This window comes from Halichoeres trimaculatus, unplaced genomic scaffold, assembly GCF_033239565.1.
Source record: "Halichoeres trimaculatus isolate MK-OKI-2021-1 unplaced genomic scaffold, fHalTri1.1 fHalTri1_scaffold_10, whole genome shotgun sequence".
Taxonomy (NCBI): Eukaryota; Metazoa; Chordata; class Actinopteri; order Labriformes; family Labridae; genus Halichoeres; species Halichoeres trimaculatus.
In genome coordinates this window covers 22167524-22186481 of record NW_027437187.1, presented here as the reverse complement: position 1 = coordinate 22186481, position 18958 = coordinate 22167524, and the positions used below count along the sequence as shown (strand labels likewise).

The 18958-nt window shown below is 43.3% G+C and overlaps 1 protein-coding gene across 2 annotated transcripts in view; it reads right to left on the bottom strand.

The window, feature by feature from the left end:
- Window positions 1-18958, bottom strand: part of roraa (RAR-related orphan receptor A, paralog a) — a 235339-nt gene that overhangs the window by 45024 nt on the left and 171357 nt on the right. The window contains exon 1 of one of the 2 annotated variants that reach the window (XM_074677379.1): window positions 3840-3976. The exons of the other annotated variant lie outside the window; for it this stretch is intronic. Coding sequence (XP_074533480.1) covers window positions 3840-3870 — 31 coding nt within the window. The 5' untranslated portion in view covers window positions 3871-3976. Of the gene's footprint in view, window positions 1-3839; window positions 3977-18958 lie in introns of those variants that run through there. 2 annotated transcript variants of the gene reach the window in all.

Sequence of the window (18958 nt, the reverse complement as noted above, 5' to 3'; positions counted from 1 at the left end):
GTCCTATTGTAAACTTTTTGCCACAGTGTCAACAGGCAAAGGTGAAATGTGCTTGCACTACTTTCTGTGGACTAGTTTGCTTGGACATGTGATCAGTTTGTCCCAGGTGTGACCTCTGCCATCAGGAATCAATAAATGCTGTGATGGAGTTTTGACCAATCAAAGTTAAGTATTTAAAACAGTCTGGTGATCAATAAGAAGTTGGTTCATGTATAAGCAGATTAAAATGCACAATAACTGGCTGACAGCAGCTAAGTACTAATAAAACCCCACACTAATGAAGTAATATACAGGTACAAATAATATTGAATAAAAACGGACAACATCAAAAGGTGAGCTCTCCTCTCCTCTCCTCTCCTCTCCTCTCCTCTCCTCTCCTCTCCTCTCCTCTCCTCTCCTCTCCCCAGTGCACCTCCCTCTCCTACCAACTTCTATGGAGCCAAATCAAAAATCCATGCTCTCAATGGGCAGTCAATATCTCATTAAGCAGTCCCTCCACACACACAGTCAGGTGGCCAGGATGTTCGTCTTAGTGTGCACAGCGCGGGCTGGCACACCTCGCACACTTTAATAACCTGTGGGGACGCCATTCCACTTCCTCAGCCAGCTCAGAGGCAAGCGAGAGGGCGAAAACTCACACACTAACACACACACACACACACACACACACACACACACACACACACACACACACACACACACACCTTCTGTTCGTTAGAGCAAGTTTTGTTTGTCTGCTCTTTCCTCTGCTCTTGTATTACCGTTGAATCTTTATAACATGAAAGTGAAGGTAAAATTCAATCAAATCTATTTCAAGCGTGCTCGTTTTATAAGATGTTTAATTTGAAGATTCTAAGAAATTGAATTCTGTATCATTAACACATGAAATAGAATTACATTCACACTAAAACTAAAGCAATTTCAATCACAGAATTAAATTAAAATGTTTCGTTAACAGCAGGCGCTGACAGAACACCTCTCAAGATATTCTCCTGTAATTGGGTCTTTTATTTTAAATCCTTTCAGGTGACTCGTGCTATATTTGCCTTCACCTTAATCTGTGGCGATTTTCCTTTGGCTCCTCATGTCCTCAGTCCCTAACTGGATAATAGCCAATCTTGTTAACCTCTGCTGTAATGTGTGAGAGCCTGCAGCACCGGGAAGTGAGCACTTCAATCGGCCACTGATAGAAAGAGACAAAGAACACTGAATCTACAGCAAATATTTACAGCCTTGTTAACGTAGCCTTACAGCGCCTTTCACTACATGTTTGGCTTTACCTCTCTACAGCCCCAGAACATTTTTCACAGTCTAGTACACACTTGTGCTAAATCACATATTAATGTGCAGTCTGCATGCACTGGAGTGGCATCCTGGCCTCCCTTTCGACTATGTTAAAACACTGCTGCTACACACACCCCGCTACAGTAATGCTCCTTTTTAAGGGTTAATTAAATGTAACGTGGATCAGACGCAGTTTTTACCTTTTCTGTTGATCCACACATCAAACAACTTTCTTTAATTATGTAATTGGAATTTTTCATCTTAATTGTGCTGAGTAGGCTGGCTAATTTGCATGGGGTAATGAGAGGGATGTTTCCATTACAGGTAATTAGGTACTTGAGAGGCAGTGGTGTGGTGGAGAGGCTGAATAGAGGGGGAGAAGAGGGTGGAGGGGGGGTGCAGGGTAAAGACAAAGCCACAGAGATACAACGAGATGTTTGGTATGACATACTAGCGTTAATCAGTGATCTACGGGATGAAAACAATTTGAAAAAAATCTACAAGCATAGGGCATGTATGGTATGGTATGACATCTTTCATGTCAAAGTTGATGAGGGGATGTGTGAGCATCAGTTCACTGTGCTTTTCATAAACTTGACTCTTTTCAGCCAGATGATATTGCTGCCTTTCAGACTAGTTTCCCTTACTTTGCATTTCAATTTAATTTCTGACGTTGTGACATTGTTTCAGTTAAGATTGCAGCTCCGATCAAACTGAAGTGGAAAAACAGCTGAACAGTCAACTACATGTGTTAACTGAAATTATGTAGATGGAGACAGAAACACTGGTATGGCTTACTTCTAATTCAAATTGATTAAAAAAATACAGAGAGACAAGAGAAAAAGAAGAAGTTCTCGCATTGGACTCTATGTGTACATCACCCTCTGAAAAACAGAGAAAGAGTACGACACTTAACTCTGTCTGAAAACATGAGCTTTCATGTACCCCTCTGCTGTAAGCTGCATTAAAAGGACATTAGGTCAAAGGCCTAATATCAGTTTCATTAAAAATAAGACACTGGACTTTGCTCTCCCTCCCTCTCTTTCTCACTATCACACAAATTAGGCTGACTTCAAAATTAGAGTCTCACACACGGTGATCAGTGAAATAAATAAATATCACAAGGCACGCTGTGGTCAGTCGCCAGACTCGCACAAAGAGGAAGACAATCAACAGCATGAAGGTGAAAAATGAATAAGAAAAGCACATTAAAAGTGTCAAAGCTGCTGAAGCCAGCCTAACTCATCAGTCTACCCAAGTGAGTGATCATTTAATGTATTACTACCAGCATTGATAGGAACTTAAAAAATGTTGAAAGTATTTTTTACTCACTAATTAATTAACTAATGTAAATATAGATACTTTGCAGTTTTGGTAGCGTTTTTGTCTTTACAGAAAAAAGGGCTAATTTACACTTTGGACACTTGTGATGGTAAGGAAGCATAAAATGGTCATTACTAACGTTTCATGTCGCTCAGACTGGCAGCAGCCTGTGCCTCATCATGGAAATGAAAATTAACCATAGTGCAGGAGGGCACATGTGCTGTTCGCATTTTTCTACATGCAAGAATGGAACTGTGCTCATATGTGTGGATAAACATTAATTATGTGTTTGTGTGTGCAGCCATGCATACAAAAAGTGTGCGCTGTACTGTATGTCTGAGTGCACTCTCACTATCCGTCTGCGTGGATGTGTGTGCGCATGTTTGTCTGTATGATGGAGGGGGAGGAAGAGCTGGGATTAAGCAGACTAGATCAACATCACAGCGACTGGGAGGACCCAGTCCTGCTCTCATGGTCACATATGTAAACCCGACTACCCCAAAAAATAGGTCAGTGGAACACAACACACACACAGACGCACAGACAACACATGCACCAGTATCTACTCAAAGAATCACTGTCTGCCAGGCGCGCCACTGCCTTGTCGCCCGTCTGCGACCCACGTTCAACACTGCCATGCACATCTTCCCGCGGAACAAACACACACGTCCTCTGGACTGGAACAACAGGATTAAGAGGGCAGAAAGGGGATAGCGAAACAAACCCATCCCCTCTCTTTGACCCTGTGCCCTCTCTGTCTCTCCTCTCTGCATGCGTCTTCACATCTATGCCTAAAAAAACTTCGGCTCTGAAGCTCAGGAGCCGCTCTTGTCAGAGACGTGCCCCGTGCAAAGATTACACCGGCTGTGGTTACTACAGCACAACACACAACAGAGGAAGAGAGAAATCACACTCGGAGGAAAGCAGAATCAGAGTAAAACGTTTTCTATTTGCTTTGAAGGGTACAGATTTTCTCCCAAAATTAAGATTAAAATGTTTTTGTGCATGCAAATAAGAAAATAACACAAGCTTATTCCCTCCACTTGAATGCATACGGAATCACAGCATTAACTGTATTTCTCCCTCCCTCCCTCTCCTGTCACACTCATGCCTTGCAAATGAAATGCAAAGAGTTGGCAGGCTATGAATAGCCGAGCCTCTACTTCCCGTACTTGTTACCCGGGGTGCAGGATCAGCATGCATTTCTATTTCATTTTCTTCTTCGCGCTTACCTTTCATAGCTGAAATCACAAAATACATCATTAAGCTTCGAGTCCATAAGAGAAGAACTATCACCAGCGCAAAGCCCTCCACTGCTGTCTCAGCAGCAGCTGGCCAGCACAGCTCTGTCTCTCAGCCTCCGAGCATGACCACACCAGAATCCATGTGACTGTGACATCAGTGCTCATGTCTGGCTGCTCCCCACCCACTTGCCTTTGATTGGCACAGCGTGCAGCCAGTAGGGGCGCTGAGAGCTCAGGCAGGGAAGCTGGCCCTCTTCCCACTGATTGCAGTCAGAGCCTTGTGTGCCGGCGTGCTAGACACAGCACACTCTCACTATCACCTGTGCCTTATCTTTTCTTTTAAGTGCAGGGATGAAGTCAAAACCAGCACCGGCAGAGGCCACGGTCTTGTTCTGCCACTTTTTGCTTCAGTGGATTTCTGCTTTTCATAAATGGTGCAGTGTCAAGGATGAAGAAAAGAGTCAAAGCGGGGATAAAAGGCTAGACAGGGATGAAAGAGGGGTGAAGGAGAAAGAGGGCATAGGAAACAAGAGAAAGGGAAAAGGGGGAGAACTAGAAGAGTGAAAAGGATGGATAAGCGGGGATGTGTAATTTTTCTGTGGCTCAAAGATCGAAGCACTCTCTTCTCTTCTCCTCTCTCCTCCTCCCTGTCTGTAGATATGAGTGATCAGTGTGAGGCCAGATGTCTGCGAGCAGTGGTGGGCCCTGCACAGGGAGAAGATGAGTTGAGCCTCAGCTTCTTGCCCTGACCTCTCAGAGGACTCGCATGCTCCTCTCCCCCTCTCTCTCACACACTCCAACTGCTCTCACACACTCTTTCTGACAGGTGAAGAAGGGGAGATAGTGACGGAAGGGTTTGGATGATCCCCTCCACCCCCACAGCGACCGGGCGATGAGTTTCTTGCTATCATCTCTCCTTCTCTCTCTCCTCCTGTGCCCCCTCACTCTCGCCCCCTGCCCCCCCTTTCTCTCCTCCCCCTCTCCTTCCTCGCTCATCCTCTCTCATATGATAATCTGTTCTGACTCCTAACCAGCTGCCGCTCTCTGATACAATATTCTGGTTTTAGTGCAATCCAGCCTTGGCCAATAACCACACTGCAGTTGGCATTTCCATGAATAAGCTGGCGCTTGACTCATCTACAAGGCAAACATCATATAGCTTTGGTTTCAGGCGCTGCCATATTTGAAAACTAAATTTTGAGGAAAATAATGTTTTTCCACCAACTGTTTTAAATCGTGAAATTCTTGCTGCTTATTCAACAATTTCTAAGTGAGCATATTTGCCACAGAGTCACCAGGCTTCGAAAAAATGAATTTTTTACACATTTTCAAGGTATATTCTGATCATCTATTGACATGTCTTTCACACTAAAAATCTTTATTCACTGGGTGCCTTCTATTCTGCTGTGTTCATTGAATAAAGGTTTGTCTAACCACATACAAAATGGAAATGAGGACTCAGCAGCTCACAACATAAATCTTCCCATGACAATGTTTCATTAGAACCTCTATGATCCATTAGAGACACTAAACACATTAACGCACATTGTGTCAACACTTGTCTCTTATTGCACGCCGTCTAATGAACAAAACATCATTCAGAGGCTGATAGCATCAAATGGAGCGTGCCTGGGATACAAACTATTCACAACAATGTGATGTTGCGCTTGTGTCTGGTTTATGTTTTTGGTGTCTTCCCCTCAAGATCATCAGAGTTCACCAAATGAGTCAGGGCCGAGGCCCATGCAGGAAGACATTCAACTGCCTCTATCTGTAGTTGTCTGGTTGCTATATCAGTCACCAAACAGTGGCACAACACACTGTACTGCAAGCTATGGCTGGGATGGCAAAACAAAACATGATAGCAGGGGTTGAGTCTGTTGCCTGGTTATCTGAGAGGAAGATAACATCCACATTACCTTGAAGCATCAGGAGGGAGTTAAGAGGAGAGCATGTTGTGTCTGCTCACTATCTGTGGTGAATGAGGGAAGATCTGGGAGAAACACTAGAAGGTTAAGTGATTTATGTCACTGATCAAGTGGTGTCTTCTGAAAACAATTATGAAGTATTTTTTTTTCAAAAGCAGCAATAAAGCTTAAGCCACACAAATAAAACATTAAACTATGGTTCTAAACAGTTTTCCGCTGTTCTCTAAATCCTTCCGCTCAATCGACAAACTTCAACACTATAAATGAGGCTTTTCAAAGCCAATGACTCAGAAAAAAAGAGGAAGAAATTTTTAAAAAACATCTTTTTTGTGGACAGAGATGTTCATCTCTTTAAATGCCATTTCTCAGGCTTCTGCACTGCTCTGTGGTTAAGAGATCAATCATGAAACTTACTGTGCAAGATTCAGATCTGACTGGGTATTTCCTGGCTCTTTCTTCTTTTGACAGCCAAAAACAAGCCTTGACATGTTTCCCTAACTCTTTATATGAATTTGAATCAATGCAATGAGGTGCTTGTTTAGGCTTTTTTTTGACTGAGGTGGTCCAACCGGGACATGGACTCATGCCCTGTTGGCATAAAGTATTTGTATGTCCACTTACCCTGCCCTCTAATATTAAATTTCATTCAGATGTCAAATCCCAAAGACGTTTTTTTCTTCTTCTGTAATTTAAAAAGTAACCCAATTAATTGAGTGACAAAAACATTTTCTGAACTTATTTCTGTGTGGGCTTGAAAAGAAAATATTCATATAATGATATGATTTCTTTACAAGTGCATGATAGTAACTTGTGTGAACAAGATGACTTTTCAGGGACACCAGAGGTTGCATACCTAAAAAACTAATGTGTTAAGTATTTTTTAGGGTTTAAAATACCAACAAAAGAAAATTTGTCACATTTAAATAGAAAAAAAAGTTTTTAACACACAAAAAAAAACTTTGTGATTTTACGATTTAGCACTTAGGTTGTCCAACCACATTTCAAGGGGGGGTCCATGCCACCTCTGGCAACCCCTTTGGACACACACCTGGTCACAGCAGCAGAAACCTATGCATGGCATTACTTAACTGGGAGATAACAAGGAAAGAAAACAAACTTAATATGCTCAAGGCACAAAGCATCTGAGTTCTATTGGTAAATACACCAGTTAAAATTTGTGACTCTATACCAGGGGCAATGCTTACAAGAATGAACCTGAAAATTAAGAAGATAATAAAACAATTTCTGGGCATTAAATGTTGTTCAAAAAACAGGCCCTCGCTTCTGCACAACTCTGCTGGTTTTGTGAATCCAGACAAGGCCAGTCTCTACAGATAAAGACATCCTACTATTCACCTGTAGCAAGAAATGAGAAGTAAAAGATTAAAACTACTTCTGAAAGGTTACACCTAGTATTTTTGTATAAAAAGACTTAACTGAAAATATGGGGATGAACCAGTGTTGCTGTTGTTTTTCCCTTCAGCCTCACAAATACAGTGCTTTAGACTGTATATAATGGAGTTTAAAAGCCAAAGAGTCCCTAAGGAGAGATGTTTCCTGTAAAGCTGCTTCATTTGCTCTTGATTACACTCTCCCCTGACTGCTTCGCATTACCAGTGACAGTATGCCAATACAGGGCTAATACTTGTTCATTAGAGCATTGATTAAGCCACAAAGGCACTGACGGTCAAATGTCTATGTGTATTAATGTGGTAATCACTGATGTGTGGCCATCAATAAGAAAACTTCAGTCAAGCATAGCTTTAGACTCCTGAGTATAAAACAAATACAGTTACAGTGAAGTTGCAATGACAGTGGAAGTGACAGATTTTTTTTTTTTTTTTTAAATACGTATTTCCAACCAAACAGTCCTGCTGGCTTCCTGTCATTGCACTCAAAGCCACACACCTTTAGCAGCTTCATTCTCTTTGCATGTGCACAACCAATAGGACTGCCGAAGCGATATAAGCCAGCCAGCAAGCTGCTTTAGAAACAAGACACACAACCGATCCAAAAGTGGAGGATGCTGTAGCTGTGTGTCAAGTGTCAGTGTCTTCAGTTTAAAGGAGAAGTGCAATTTGAGGGATTTTGCTTTTGCCCACCTATAGCCGCCTTTTCAAGCTGGTACATGGGATTTTGGACGCTTACATCCTCAGAGATGACTCATAGATGACCTACCACCATCACCTCTAGCTGCATGGACACAACAACAACAAGTGGCAAATGTTGAAAACTTCCTTTGGTCTGAAAATGCCAAACTCTAAACTGATTATGGTAAATTTGTGCATTTACACAAGCCTGGTCGTGTGTATTTTCCTCCTCCTGGATTAATTCAAGCAAATGTATTTACTGTAAACAAGCCCCGTGGAATGGAATTCAATTGAGACGAGGTGCAGAGCATCCACTGGTGCCCCAGGAGGAGAGGAGAGGAGACGACCGGAGCTGATAATGGCCTCATTAGCGGTCTGTCAGGAGCCGTTCCACGCGCATACTCACCATGCAGCTGATCCACGTTAACTCTTACGGCTCTGGACTGCCCAAAAACCTGTCGTCTGCACGCTTTTGCACTCTGACCCCACAGGATAAACACTTATCGACATCCTCATTTTTTTTGTCCTGTTCTCTCCGTGTGCACTGTGTTTTTGAGAAGAGCAAAGCCTTATATTCCACCATCGAGGCACCTGGGTGTTTTGGAGCTCTGCAGCACCAGCCTGAAGCGGAGGCAGAATTAACAAGCTCCAACAGGCACTCCATGAAAACAATACAGATCAATTTAATATAGATGCCAAGGAGTGGAGGGCATAATATTAGAACCATAACAGCACCCGACCCACACCACACAATCATAAACCAATTTAGGGCCATTCCAGGCAATTTCCTGGGGGCTTCCACTTGTGGGAAGACTTCAATAAATCACACAGACAACAAAGGGAATATCTATTTCAGTGAAAATAGAGGACACTGTTGGGTTATGTCCAGAGGACTGCAGAGGGCTTGCATTAAAGATAAGTTTAAATAAGAGCAGTGAGAGTTTGAAAACATGCAAAAAAACTGCTGCTGTGCCTGGGTTTTTATGGTATAATACGTAGCTACAGGAAATGCTGTTAACTCATTACGGCTAATGGATTTTCCATGCAGCAGAACAGTGTGTCTAGTGAGGTAGCAGCTGTGGCTAAGTGTCGTGTTTTTTCACAATCGTTACAGCGACACTCTGATCAGATGACTCTTTATTAGCGAATGTATACAGTGGCCCTTTATCCTGTAAATGCACAGCAGCCCTGAGGCCGGCTCAGCACTTCTCTCTCTTTTCAATCTGTCACTCAACATACACACACACACGCACAGTATTAATAGAACAGTAGGGTCAGGAAGGAAATGATATGAAAGCGTATCATTCCTACACAGGTGAAGTGTACACCCGTCATCTGTCATGTAATGAGGATCAACAACAGCACTTATAGTGAATGCTTGACAAGGCTGTAGCCTTTTGTTTTATCATTCATTCATTCATTTTCTATACCGCTTATCCTGTTCAGGGTCGCGGGTGGCTGGAGCCTATCCCAGCAATCATTGGGCGAGAGGCGGGGTACACCCTGGACTGGTCGCCAGTCAATCGCAGGGCTGACACATAGACAGACAACCATGCACGCACACACTCACACCTAGGGACAATTTGGTGTGACCAATTAACCTGGTAAGCATGTTTTTGGACTGTGGGAGGAAGCCGGAGTACCCGGAGAGAACCCACGCATGCACGGGGAGAACATGCAAACTCCACACAGAAAGACCCACCGGCCGAGGTGGGGATTTGAACCGGTGACCTTCTTGCTGTGAGGCTGCAGCGCTAACCGTTGCACCACCGTGCAGCCCCTTTTGTTTTACTGCCATGTTATTTATAGAGATGGATTTAAACCCTTTTTTTCCTGAACAAACAAAAACACAAGTGCTTTTGGCGCTTCCAATTCAATTGAATCAAATTTTCTTTGACAAAGAAAAAAAAGTTACAAGTAGTGTGTCATCATGGTAAAAGCCAGTTACTAATGCATGGGCTAATCAAGCTCCACATCCAGGTCAGTACGACCACTAACACGTATAAGTGAGGTGGTGACAAGAGGCTGTGGACAATGTGATAAGCACCCCCTTAAATTCAAACACTGCACACCCTCATCTGCCTTTACTGCTGTTTGTTTGATGGCAAAAGTGGCTGTCAGTTGTCGCTGTTATTTTCCTGCTGAGTGCCGGGGCCTTTTCTTTCCATCTACAAGCACTTCCGCCGCAACTACAGCATTTACACTGCCCACCAGAACTGGATGTTCAATTGATTGATACAGCCTTGGAAAATAAATCCTGTCTCATATATTCAACAAAGGTTGTCGTTTAAGTGACTGGAATAAATCAGTTTGTTTATTTGCTTTATCAGATGAAAAGGCAGCGGTAAGGAGAGATCATCAGCACTGCTGGAGTGCTATCATACATCTCACAGAAGCATTTCTTTCAATAGATCAATGGAAATCAGATTTAACAATGAATTGCATCTCTTTTGTGTGGAGCCGCCTTGGGGGAACAGAAAGGGAAAAGGGGATAGGAGGATGGAGTGGGAAGGAGCGAAAGGGAAAGAAGAGGGGAGATTATCGCAGGCATGGCAGCCTGTGTGAGAGGCTTAGCCTGGCTAGGCAGGGAGGTGGAACCCTGTGAATTCTAATGAACTGGCAAGACTCCCCCCCCCAAAACCAGCTCCATCTCTCGGCAGCGTGAGGACAACAGGAGGGAAGGAGGAGGTGATTAGAGAGGCGCAGACCCTCTACTGCAAACCAAACAGAGCAGGTCATTTTCCCTGTGATAATTATGGCTATAACCAGGCATGAGGGATTGGTAATGGACCTGCTTATTCTTCATGCCCTGCACAGGCAACCACTGAGCCTGTCAAGGGGAAAAGCATGATGATGTGTTTTTTTCCTCCTGTTGGTAGGGTGACTCCAGTAAGAGTTGCAGTGGCTGCTGAAAAGGGCAGCAGGGGAACTTGGCCTTTGAGGGAGAAGTTAACGAATGAACTTCATTATTGAGGAGCATACCAGGGAGACCCCCTGGAGTGTGTGATGTATTACCCAGCGTCAGACTTACACACTCCCCCAACATCACCAATATAGCCCGACATGAGCTCTGGGGGAGGTAGGCGTGTAAACTAAAATAGTTAACCTTCTGGCTTAAGTCTACGAAAGAAGAAAACAAAGAAACAAACTGGAGCGCGCAAGATTTGCATCAATAACTTTGTTTTTCATAAAAAAAAAAAAAAAAAAATACTTTTGATACCTTTAAAAGTTTAACCTGATCCTTGGTTGAACATTTTGACTGTTTTTCTTTTTTGAGACAAAGTGAATAATGAAGTGCAAAAGCAAAATCTCAGAAGAGAACAGGTTAAACTCAAACTGATATGCCTTTAATGTTCTCTATGTGACTTTTGGTAATGGAGTTGGCAAGGCGGTCCCATCTGAACCCATCTTAGATTACTCTCATTTATTCTATAAAAGCAGCTCTGTTCAAGCATGAAAGTAACTTTTCTTAACTTCTGTGAGCTTTATAAATACAGGCTCACCCACAGGAGGGACTAATGTTTTTCTCAAGATTGAGGGAGATCTTCAGGCGATGTGCGACGTGCACCACTTAGCCTCCCGCCTCTTCCCTCTTCCACTGGGCCATGGTAGAGTTTCTCCAGCGGACGGGACGAAGGAGTTTTTTTCACCAGGCGCACTCTCAACACTTTTTACTCTTGACTTATGAGGATGCCATGGGTGCAGGGGAGTGATTCATCACTGGGTGCGCTCCTCTTGCACCCTCACACATTAGTAATGTGGTCCACTGAGGAGGAGTCCTGTCATCAGTCTGTACCTGGACCCTCTGAACAAGGTAGGTCAACAGGAGGCAGCGGCGGATGGCCCACTTTTAGTCTTTCACAGCACCTTTAAGTTTCCTCCAGCTGAGCCTGACGGACAGACTAAGACCTGGCTGGTAAAGGGGGAGCGACACTGACTAGGTGCTCTAACTAGTGTGTCTGTTAACATTGTAAAACTTCTCACAGGATGCTTCACAGATGCCATAGTAAAAAAAAATTAAAAAAGGAAAATTGGTAAGTGGTCAAATAAAAAAAAGCCATAGCATTTATTTCAAACATGTGTACAAGGGAAAAATGAAAGACAAGACGAACAAAGAAACAATTCATAGCTTGGATGAAAACTTCTCTGACTTATCTTTCTGAAACCACCTCGGGGAATTTCATCACAAGACTCCCTAGCTCCTATATCACAGCAGGAACAAAATAAGTGGCAACCACATGATCATCTGTTCGTTCACAAAATATAACACCACTTTAAGTCAGTGTAAGCCTTTGACCTTAACATCGCAGGTAATGCACATTTAAATACCTACCTCAGTATTCATGTTTGTCATTTTACTTGTGAAGATTAGGTGTAAAAAGGCTATTTGAAACCAAAACACAGGATTAAGGGATAATGCTGCTCTGTGTCTTGTGAGTCGACCTTGATTCTGTAATCCAGCACAATACTGGAGAACAGCATATTTCTCTCTCTTGTACATTCAATACTCTGACTGTAGAACAGCTCATACTGATGTAATGGCTGAAGCATAAAAGCGGCAGGCTGAAAGAGAAAGTAATCTGAATTAAAGGGGGAATTCATTGTTATGTCTGTGTGATAGAGGTGTAAATAGCCTTAAATAATTAGTATAAAGGAAAACGCTACTGACACATCTGCTAATTGATTAGTTTAAAAGAAGAAGCTGCTTGAAAATATAAGCTGATAATGTTCCTGCAGGTAAGCGAGCAGGAAAAACACGAGTGAATTGATTTGTATTAGCTGCATTTTAATGACCATGCTGAGAAATGAACTTGATCTTTAAAGTGAACCTGCACTCAGCCACTGTGTTATTAAGGACTGCGCCACTTAATCAGAGAGGATGCCAATTTAGCATGAAGCTAACTATGCAGGAGGGGCCCTTTGTGGCAGCAAACACATCATAGAGCCATGTGTCGCCTGACTTGCGCAGGTAGGTGTACACTCTTCTCCCAATCTGCTTTATTTTCCTGGCTCCATATCTCCTTTCCTGTTTTTTCCTCCTCTCCTTTCTCCCTCTCCCTGCTGCAGACACAGTAGAACGAAAACCTGCCTTTGATGTCTGGGATCCTATAATGCTGAGCAGTAGAAATCCGCATGCCTGTTATCTGTAGAATCTTAATGATGACGGCTAACTTCACAATGGGTTAACCGCATCCCTCTGTTCTTGCGCTGCACACCCACAGAAACACAAATTAATAGCAGCAGGGGGAAAAAACAGCATTTCTCTAATAAAGCAGATTCAACAAAATGTGCACGATGCGATCAGCACAAATGTCAATGTATAATATCACCGACAGCTTTTGTGAGCACAGCTGCTTTCTTCTCCATGGATGTAACTTTGTTTCTTGCTTTAACTTCCAAACAGGATGACAATATTTCCCAAAAAAGTATGATCCTCTTTTCAAATTTACTTAATTGAGTTTCAATAAATATTTGATGCTCAGTATGCAAACGGTCTGGTTTTGTTGTGTTTTATCCCGTTGTAATTTTTTTCTTTGAAGCACAGTAGTGATTATTATTGATCCTGATATCATACTTACAAGATATATCAAAAGAATTTTATTACAGGGGACATTTTACTCTTTGCATGGTTTATTCAACAACATTCTTTTGAATAATGCAGGAATTAAATTATAAATGTTAATTTTACCCACTTTTATTCATGCACGATATTGCATCAGGATTTTCATTTGCTAAAAAAAAAGAAGAAGCCATAATGGAATATTTCTGACAATAGTTTGCTCCACTTCAGTTTGGTGCAATTTCTCTCAAAGTGCACTTCAGAGAGAGTGAAGACTTCCAGATACAAGCTGGTCAGAGTGATACGCTCAGAGAGAACTATGTGTGTGTATGTGGGTGTGTGTATACTATGGCACAAGGACATTTAATTACAGCCCCCTTCTTAAAGCTCCCCCATCAGCATCAGTCAGGATCATATCTGGAGGAGCTCCATGACCTCCGCCTCGGTCACCCTCCATGAATCAAACCTTTCATTACATGCTGACACTCTTGTCCCGCGCTAAGCATGTGTACACCATGGGAAAGTGATGAGGCATCAGAAACCTGATGAGTGACGAATAACCTGCACTTGTGCAAAGGGATGGACGACTGTGCACTGCAGCCAGCCCGAGTCTGCCCACGTCCTTCCGGCAACGCCAACTGCTTCGCCTGGCAGATGCCAACCATCTCAGCGCAGCCCTCCATCCCTGGACTCTGCTCACCTGAGGTGGCAGACAGCCGGCAGAAGAGAAATCACCCCGCTGCAGATGGGGGCCACTTACTTTGGCTAGACCATCCGAGCATTGTGTCCTTGTCACATGTCACTTACTCTTGTTTTCAGGTCTGACAACACTTCAAGACAGGGCCTTTTCACTTTTGGGCAAGACACAAAAGGGAATGGGGGTGAGGAAAAGCTGACGAGGCCTCTCTTCGCTCAGGCTCAAATTCTTTGAAAGAGCCAGCACTGAGAGAGGAACCAGATTAAGAACCAACAAAAGCAAAGCACCCCCAGAAGAAAAAAAAAAGCTGTCTTGTACCCCCTATGGTTCCCCTCACCACGCTGCACCTCATAAAACAGTCCAGGCCCCCAAGAGACGATAAAAAGGAGCTTCTTTCCCACACAAACCTACACGTCCTGAGGCTCTCATAATAATATCTGGAGACTTTAACCATGTTAGCCTCTCCTCTCATCTCACTGGATTTAAACAGTTTGTTAATTGCCCAACCAGAGTGAACAGAACACTTGATCTTCTATATGCCAACGTCAAAGATGCATACAGTGCCACTGCATTACCACCACTGGGCAGGTCGGATCACAATCTGGTTTTACTTCAGTCTTGTTACAGACCCTGCGTATTGAGGCAGCATGCAACTACTGTAACAGTTAGAAAATGGACACCTGAGGCCAGTGAGGCTCTGAGAGACTGCTTTGAGTGCACAGACTGGAATGTATTGTTAGAAACAGATGAAAATAGTATAGATATTGATAAACAGGTTGACTGTTTTACTGAATACATCAACTTCTGTAAAGACAATATCATACCATCAAAGACTGTACTCCGTTTCCCCAATAACAAACCCTGGATCACAAGTGACATCAAGGATATCCTCAATCAGAAAAAGGAAGCCTTTAGAGATGGCGACAAAGAACGGCTCAAACTGGTGCAAAAAGTGCTGAAGAGGAGATTAAGGGAGGCTAAGGTGAAATATAAAAAGAAAATTGAGAGACAACTACAAAATAATAACATGCGGGAGGTGTGGAGAGGAATCAACAACATCTCTGGATATAACACAAAGACAAGGCAGCCAATTGTGGGTGATGTTGAACGTGCTAATGAATTCAACCAGTTCTTCAACAAGTTTGACACAGCGACCACTTCCTCTTCTACTGCTGCTCCTTCTACACATCTGTGTCTCTCCACCACTCCTGCTACATCCCCTCTTACACCTGTGCCTCTTCAACCGTCACCGTCTGTCACAGCTTTAGGAGTGAGGTTAGAGTTAGGAAGACTGTGCTCAGGGAAGGCTGCTGGTCCAGATGGTGTGTGTCCAAGACTGCTTAAGGACTGTGCTGCCCAATTGTGTGAACCCCTTCAGAGGATCTTCAACCTGAGTCTACAGTTGGGTTAGGTCCCGGCTCTGTGGAAAACATCTTGTATTGTGCCGGTACCAAAACTCAAATGCCCAGCTGAACTCAACGACTACAGACCAGTTGCCCTCACCTCACATGTTATGAAAACCTTTGAGAGGCTGCTTTTACGTCTGTTGAGACTTGAGGTCAAAGACACACTAGAACCTCTGCAGTTTGCATATAGAAATCATATTGGAGTGGATGATGCAGTTACATACATGCTCCACCGTGCCCTGTGCTATCTAGAAGAACCTGGCACCTATGTAAGAATTATGTTCTTTGATTTTTCAAGTGCATTTAACACCATCCAGCCCATGATATTGAGAGATAAGCTCAGAGACATAGGAGTGAACCCATCCTTTGTCTCCTGGATCACAGACTATCTCACAGAGAGGCCACAGTTTGTCAGGTTGGGAAACTGCGTCTCTGGGACGGTCATGAGCAGCACGGGGGCTCCACAAGGAACTGTTCTGGCTCCATTCCTATTCACACTTTATACTGCAGACTTCAAATACAACTCTGAGTCCTGCCACATCCAAAAATACTCCGATGACACTGCTATTGTGGCGTGTATCCAAAATGGACAGGAATCTGAATACAGGGATCTGATAAAAGCTTTCTGTGACTGGAGTCATAGAAATTGTCTCCTACTGAACACCTCAAAAACAAAGGAAATGATTGTGGATTTCCGAAAGTCTTGGCTCTGCCATCAGCCAGTTAACATCCATGGGGTGGACGTGGAGGTGGTGCCAACCTACAAATATCTTGGTGTACATCTGGACAACAAGTTGGACTGGTCCCTTAATACAGATGCACTCTTTAAGAAGGGGCAGAGCCGTCTCTTTTTCTTAAGGAAGCTCAGATCAATTGATGTCTGTGGAAAGCTGCTGCAGATGTTTTATCAGTCCGTGGTAGCCAGTGCTTTGTTTTATGGTGCAGTCTGCTGGGGAAATAGTTTAAAGCAGAAGGACAAGAGGCGACTAGAAAAACTGGTGAAGAGAGCTAGCTCTGTGGTTGGATCCACTTTGGACTCACTGGAGGCTGTGGTGGAAAGGTATACACAGAAGAAAGTGGAGGCCATCATCCGTCACTCTGATCACCCACTCCACAACATCATAGTCCAGAGGATCAGCAGCAGGGGACGCCTTACCTCTGTGCGCTGCAGGACCGAGAGGTTCCGAAGATCATTCCTCCCTGCAGCCATCAGAGTGTACAATTCTCTGCTTGGAAGAGTGCCCAAACTACTTGAATTTTCCCTCCGGGGATTAATAAAGTATGACTTAACTTAACTTAACTTAACGTACAAAGGGCCATTTGCAGTTCTACAAAATGGCATACAATGCTCTTACTGAAAAATGAGGAGCTGCCATATTGTGTTGGAGAGGGGAAAGTATGGCAGCGGTGGAAAAATGGAGAAAAATCATGCTGGCCTGGTTTACGACAAATAGATAGCTCTATTGATTTCCCCTTTTACAGTGGCTGTCCATCCCTCACTGTTGTGATTACACTGACCTATTTCAAAAAAAAAGAAAAGAAAAAAAATAGCCGTCTATTATAGATTAAACCAAAATGTCCAAAAGAAAATACTCTCTTTGTGGAACAAACAAATAGAGTAAGATGAAACATAACCTACAGAACAAAAGGAGAAAAAATTGTGTCAATTTAAGCGTTCAATGTTGCTCTGGGAGGAGAGGAAACAACAAGTTCTCGTACCATGCTGAGAATCAAATAACTTTTCTTCAGAAAGAGCGGCTGTGCTTAGTGTGGGGCCCTGCATTGTCGATTTCACTCTTAACAAAAAGGCAAAGATATTAAAATGATTGTCACATTGCTAAAGCGACGGTTTAAATATTATCACAGCAATTTTACAAAATAGAAAAAGGGTTTAAGTAGTGCCAACAGAGTGTAAACGTTTATTAATAATCTAATGCACTGCGTGTGCCTCTGTGTTGTGTTTTTAACTCTCACATTACAGCACAGTTGAGGGTTGTATTCTTTGCTCTTGTTTCCTCAGCATCTGTGTGTGTTGCTGCGTTTGCTCGTCCTTCTCCGTTATGTCTGCGCCGTGCGTCTCACTAGACTATCTCTCTCCCTCTCTCTTCCCGCGTGGCTCAGGGGACTCTGGCTGCCTGATCTTCATTATCAGCCCGAGCTTAACAATGTACTGGATGCACTTCCCACATGAGTGCAACTAACAAATCCCCACAGAGCTGAATCAAGGCAACAATGTGATGAAATACCTTCAAACAACCACTGAGCATGGAACACTGAGCTATGCAGAGACAACTCACACTGCCCCGGGCGATTCCACAGGAGTGCGCCTGTTGCCAAGCAAAATTAGACAGCAACTGGGACATATTATTCTCCTAAATTGGCAATGTACAGCACTATTAACCACCATAAATCTCATGTTTGATTAGCTGAAAATATCTCATCACACACAGCCACTGCATTAGCACTCTTGCACTCAAAAACCCAAGCTATGCCATTTAGAGGTAAAGCAGATGCTTCACAGGGTAAAAGCTGTCATTGTGCTGCGTGAACACAGAGAGCATTATTGGGATTAATAATGCTGTTTGCATATTTTTCCCAAACATGCACCACACTACTTTAAAAGTGAGATATCTCTCAAATGGCTGATAATATTTCTCTGTAACTCTGCACTCTGTTTTTCAGAGGCAGTGCCGAAGAATCTAAATCATCTGGTTGCTTTAAAACAGATTGGCTGTACTATTACTATGTGAGAGCAGATCTCTGACGAGAGAAACTCGATACAAGCTGCTGGCAAAATAAATGAAGATGCAGGAGCATGGCCATGTTTCTCAATCAGTGCAAGGAGTCTGTCACCACAATGGAGATAAATATAGAGTGAAAAAATTGGGACTCTCTCTGCAATGGATCTGTAAGAGTGAGGAGAGGAAGCCTCGTCTGTCTCCTTTTTTCTCTTTTCCTGGAGCTACATTTGTGCTACTGCCTCCCTCTGGCCACTTTACCCCAGCCTTAACTCAGACACACATTAATACTAGAGGAAAGCCTGATGAGAAACAAAATGAAATCAGAAACATTAAGGGTCTGATCGATATTTATATACAAATACGGCTGGTCCGAAACGGGGGTCCCAAACTGCTTTTGGAGCACTGGGGGGGGGGGGGGGGGGGGGGGGCACAAGGAGGAGCAGAACTGTATTTTGTTGCTCATATGACATTGCAGCTATTACCGGTATGTTAAATGCTGAATGGCTCTTTGGAATACTATAAGAGGACGCAAAATGGATTTTAGCGGCTGCTACGGGTCCATTTGTTTAAAACACAACACTGGGCATACATGTTTCTCCAATCCCTCAGGGGGGGGCATAACGTTTAGTTTTTGGACGCTGGGGGGGGTAAGGAAAAAAATAAAATCTTAGTCACGTCCCAACTA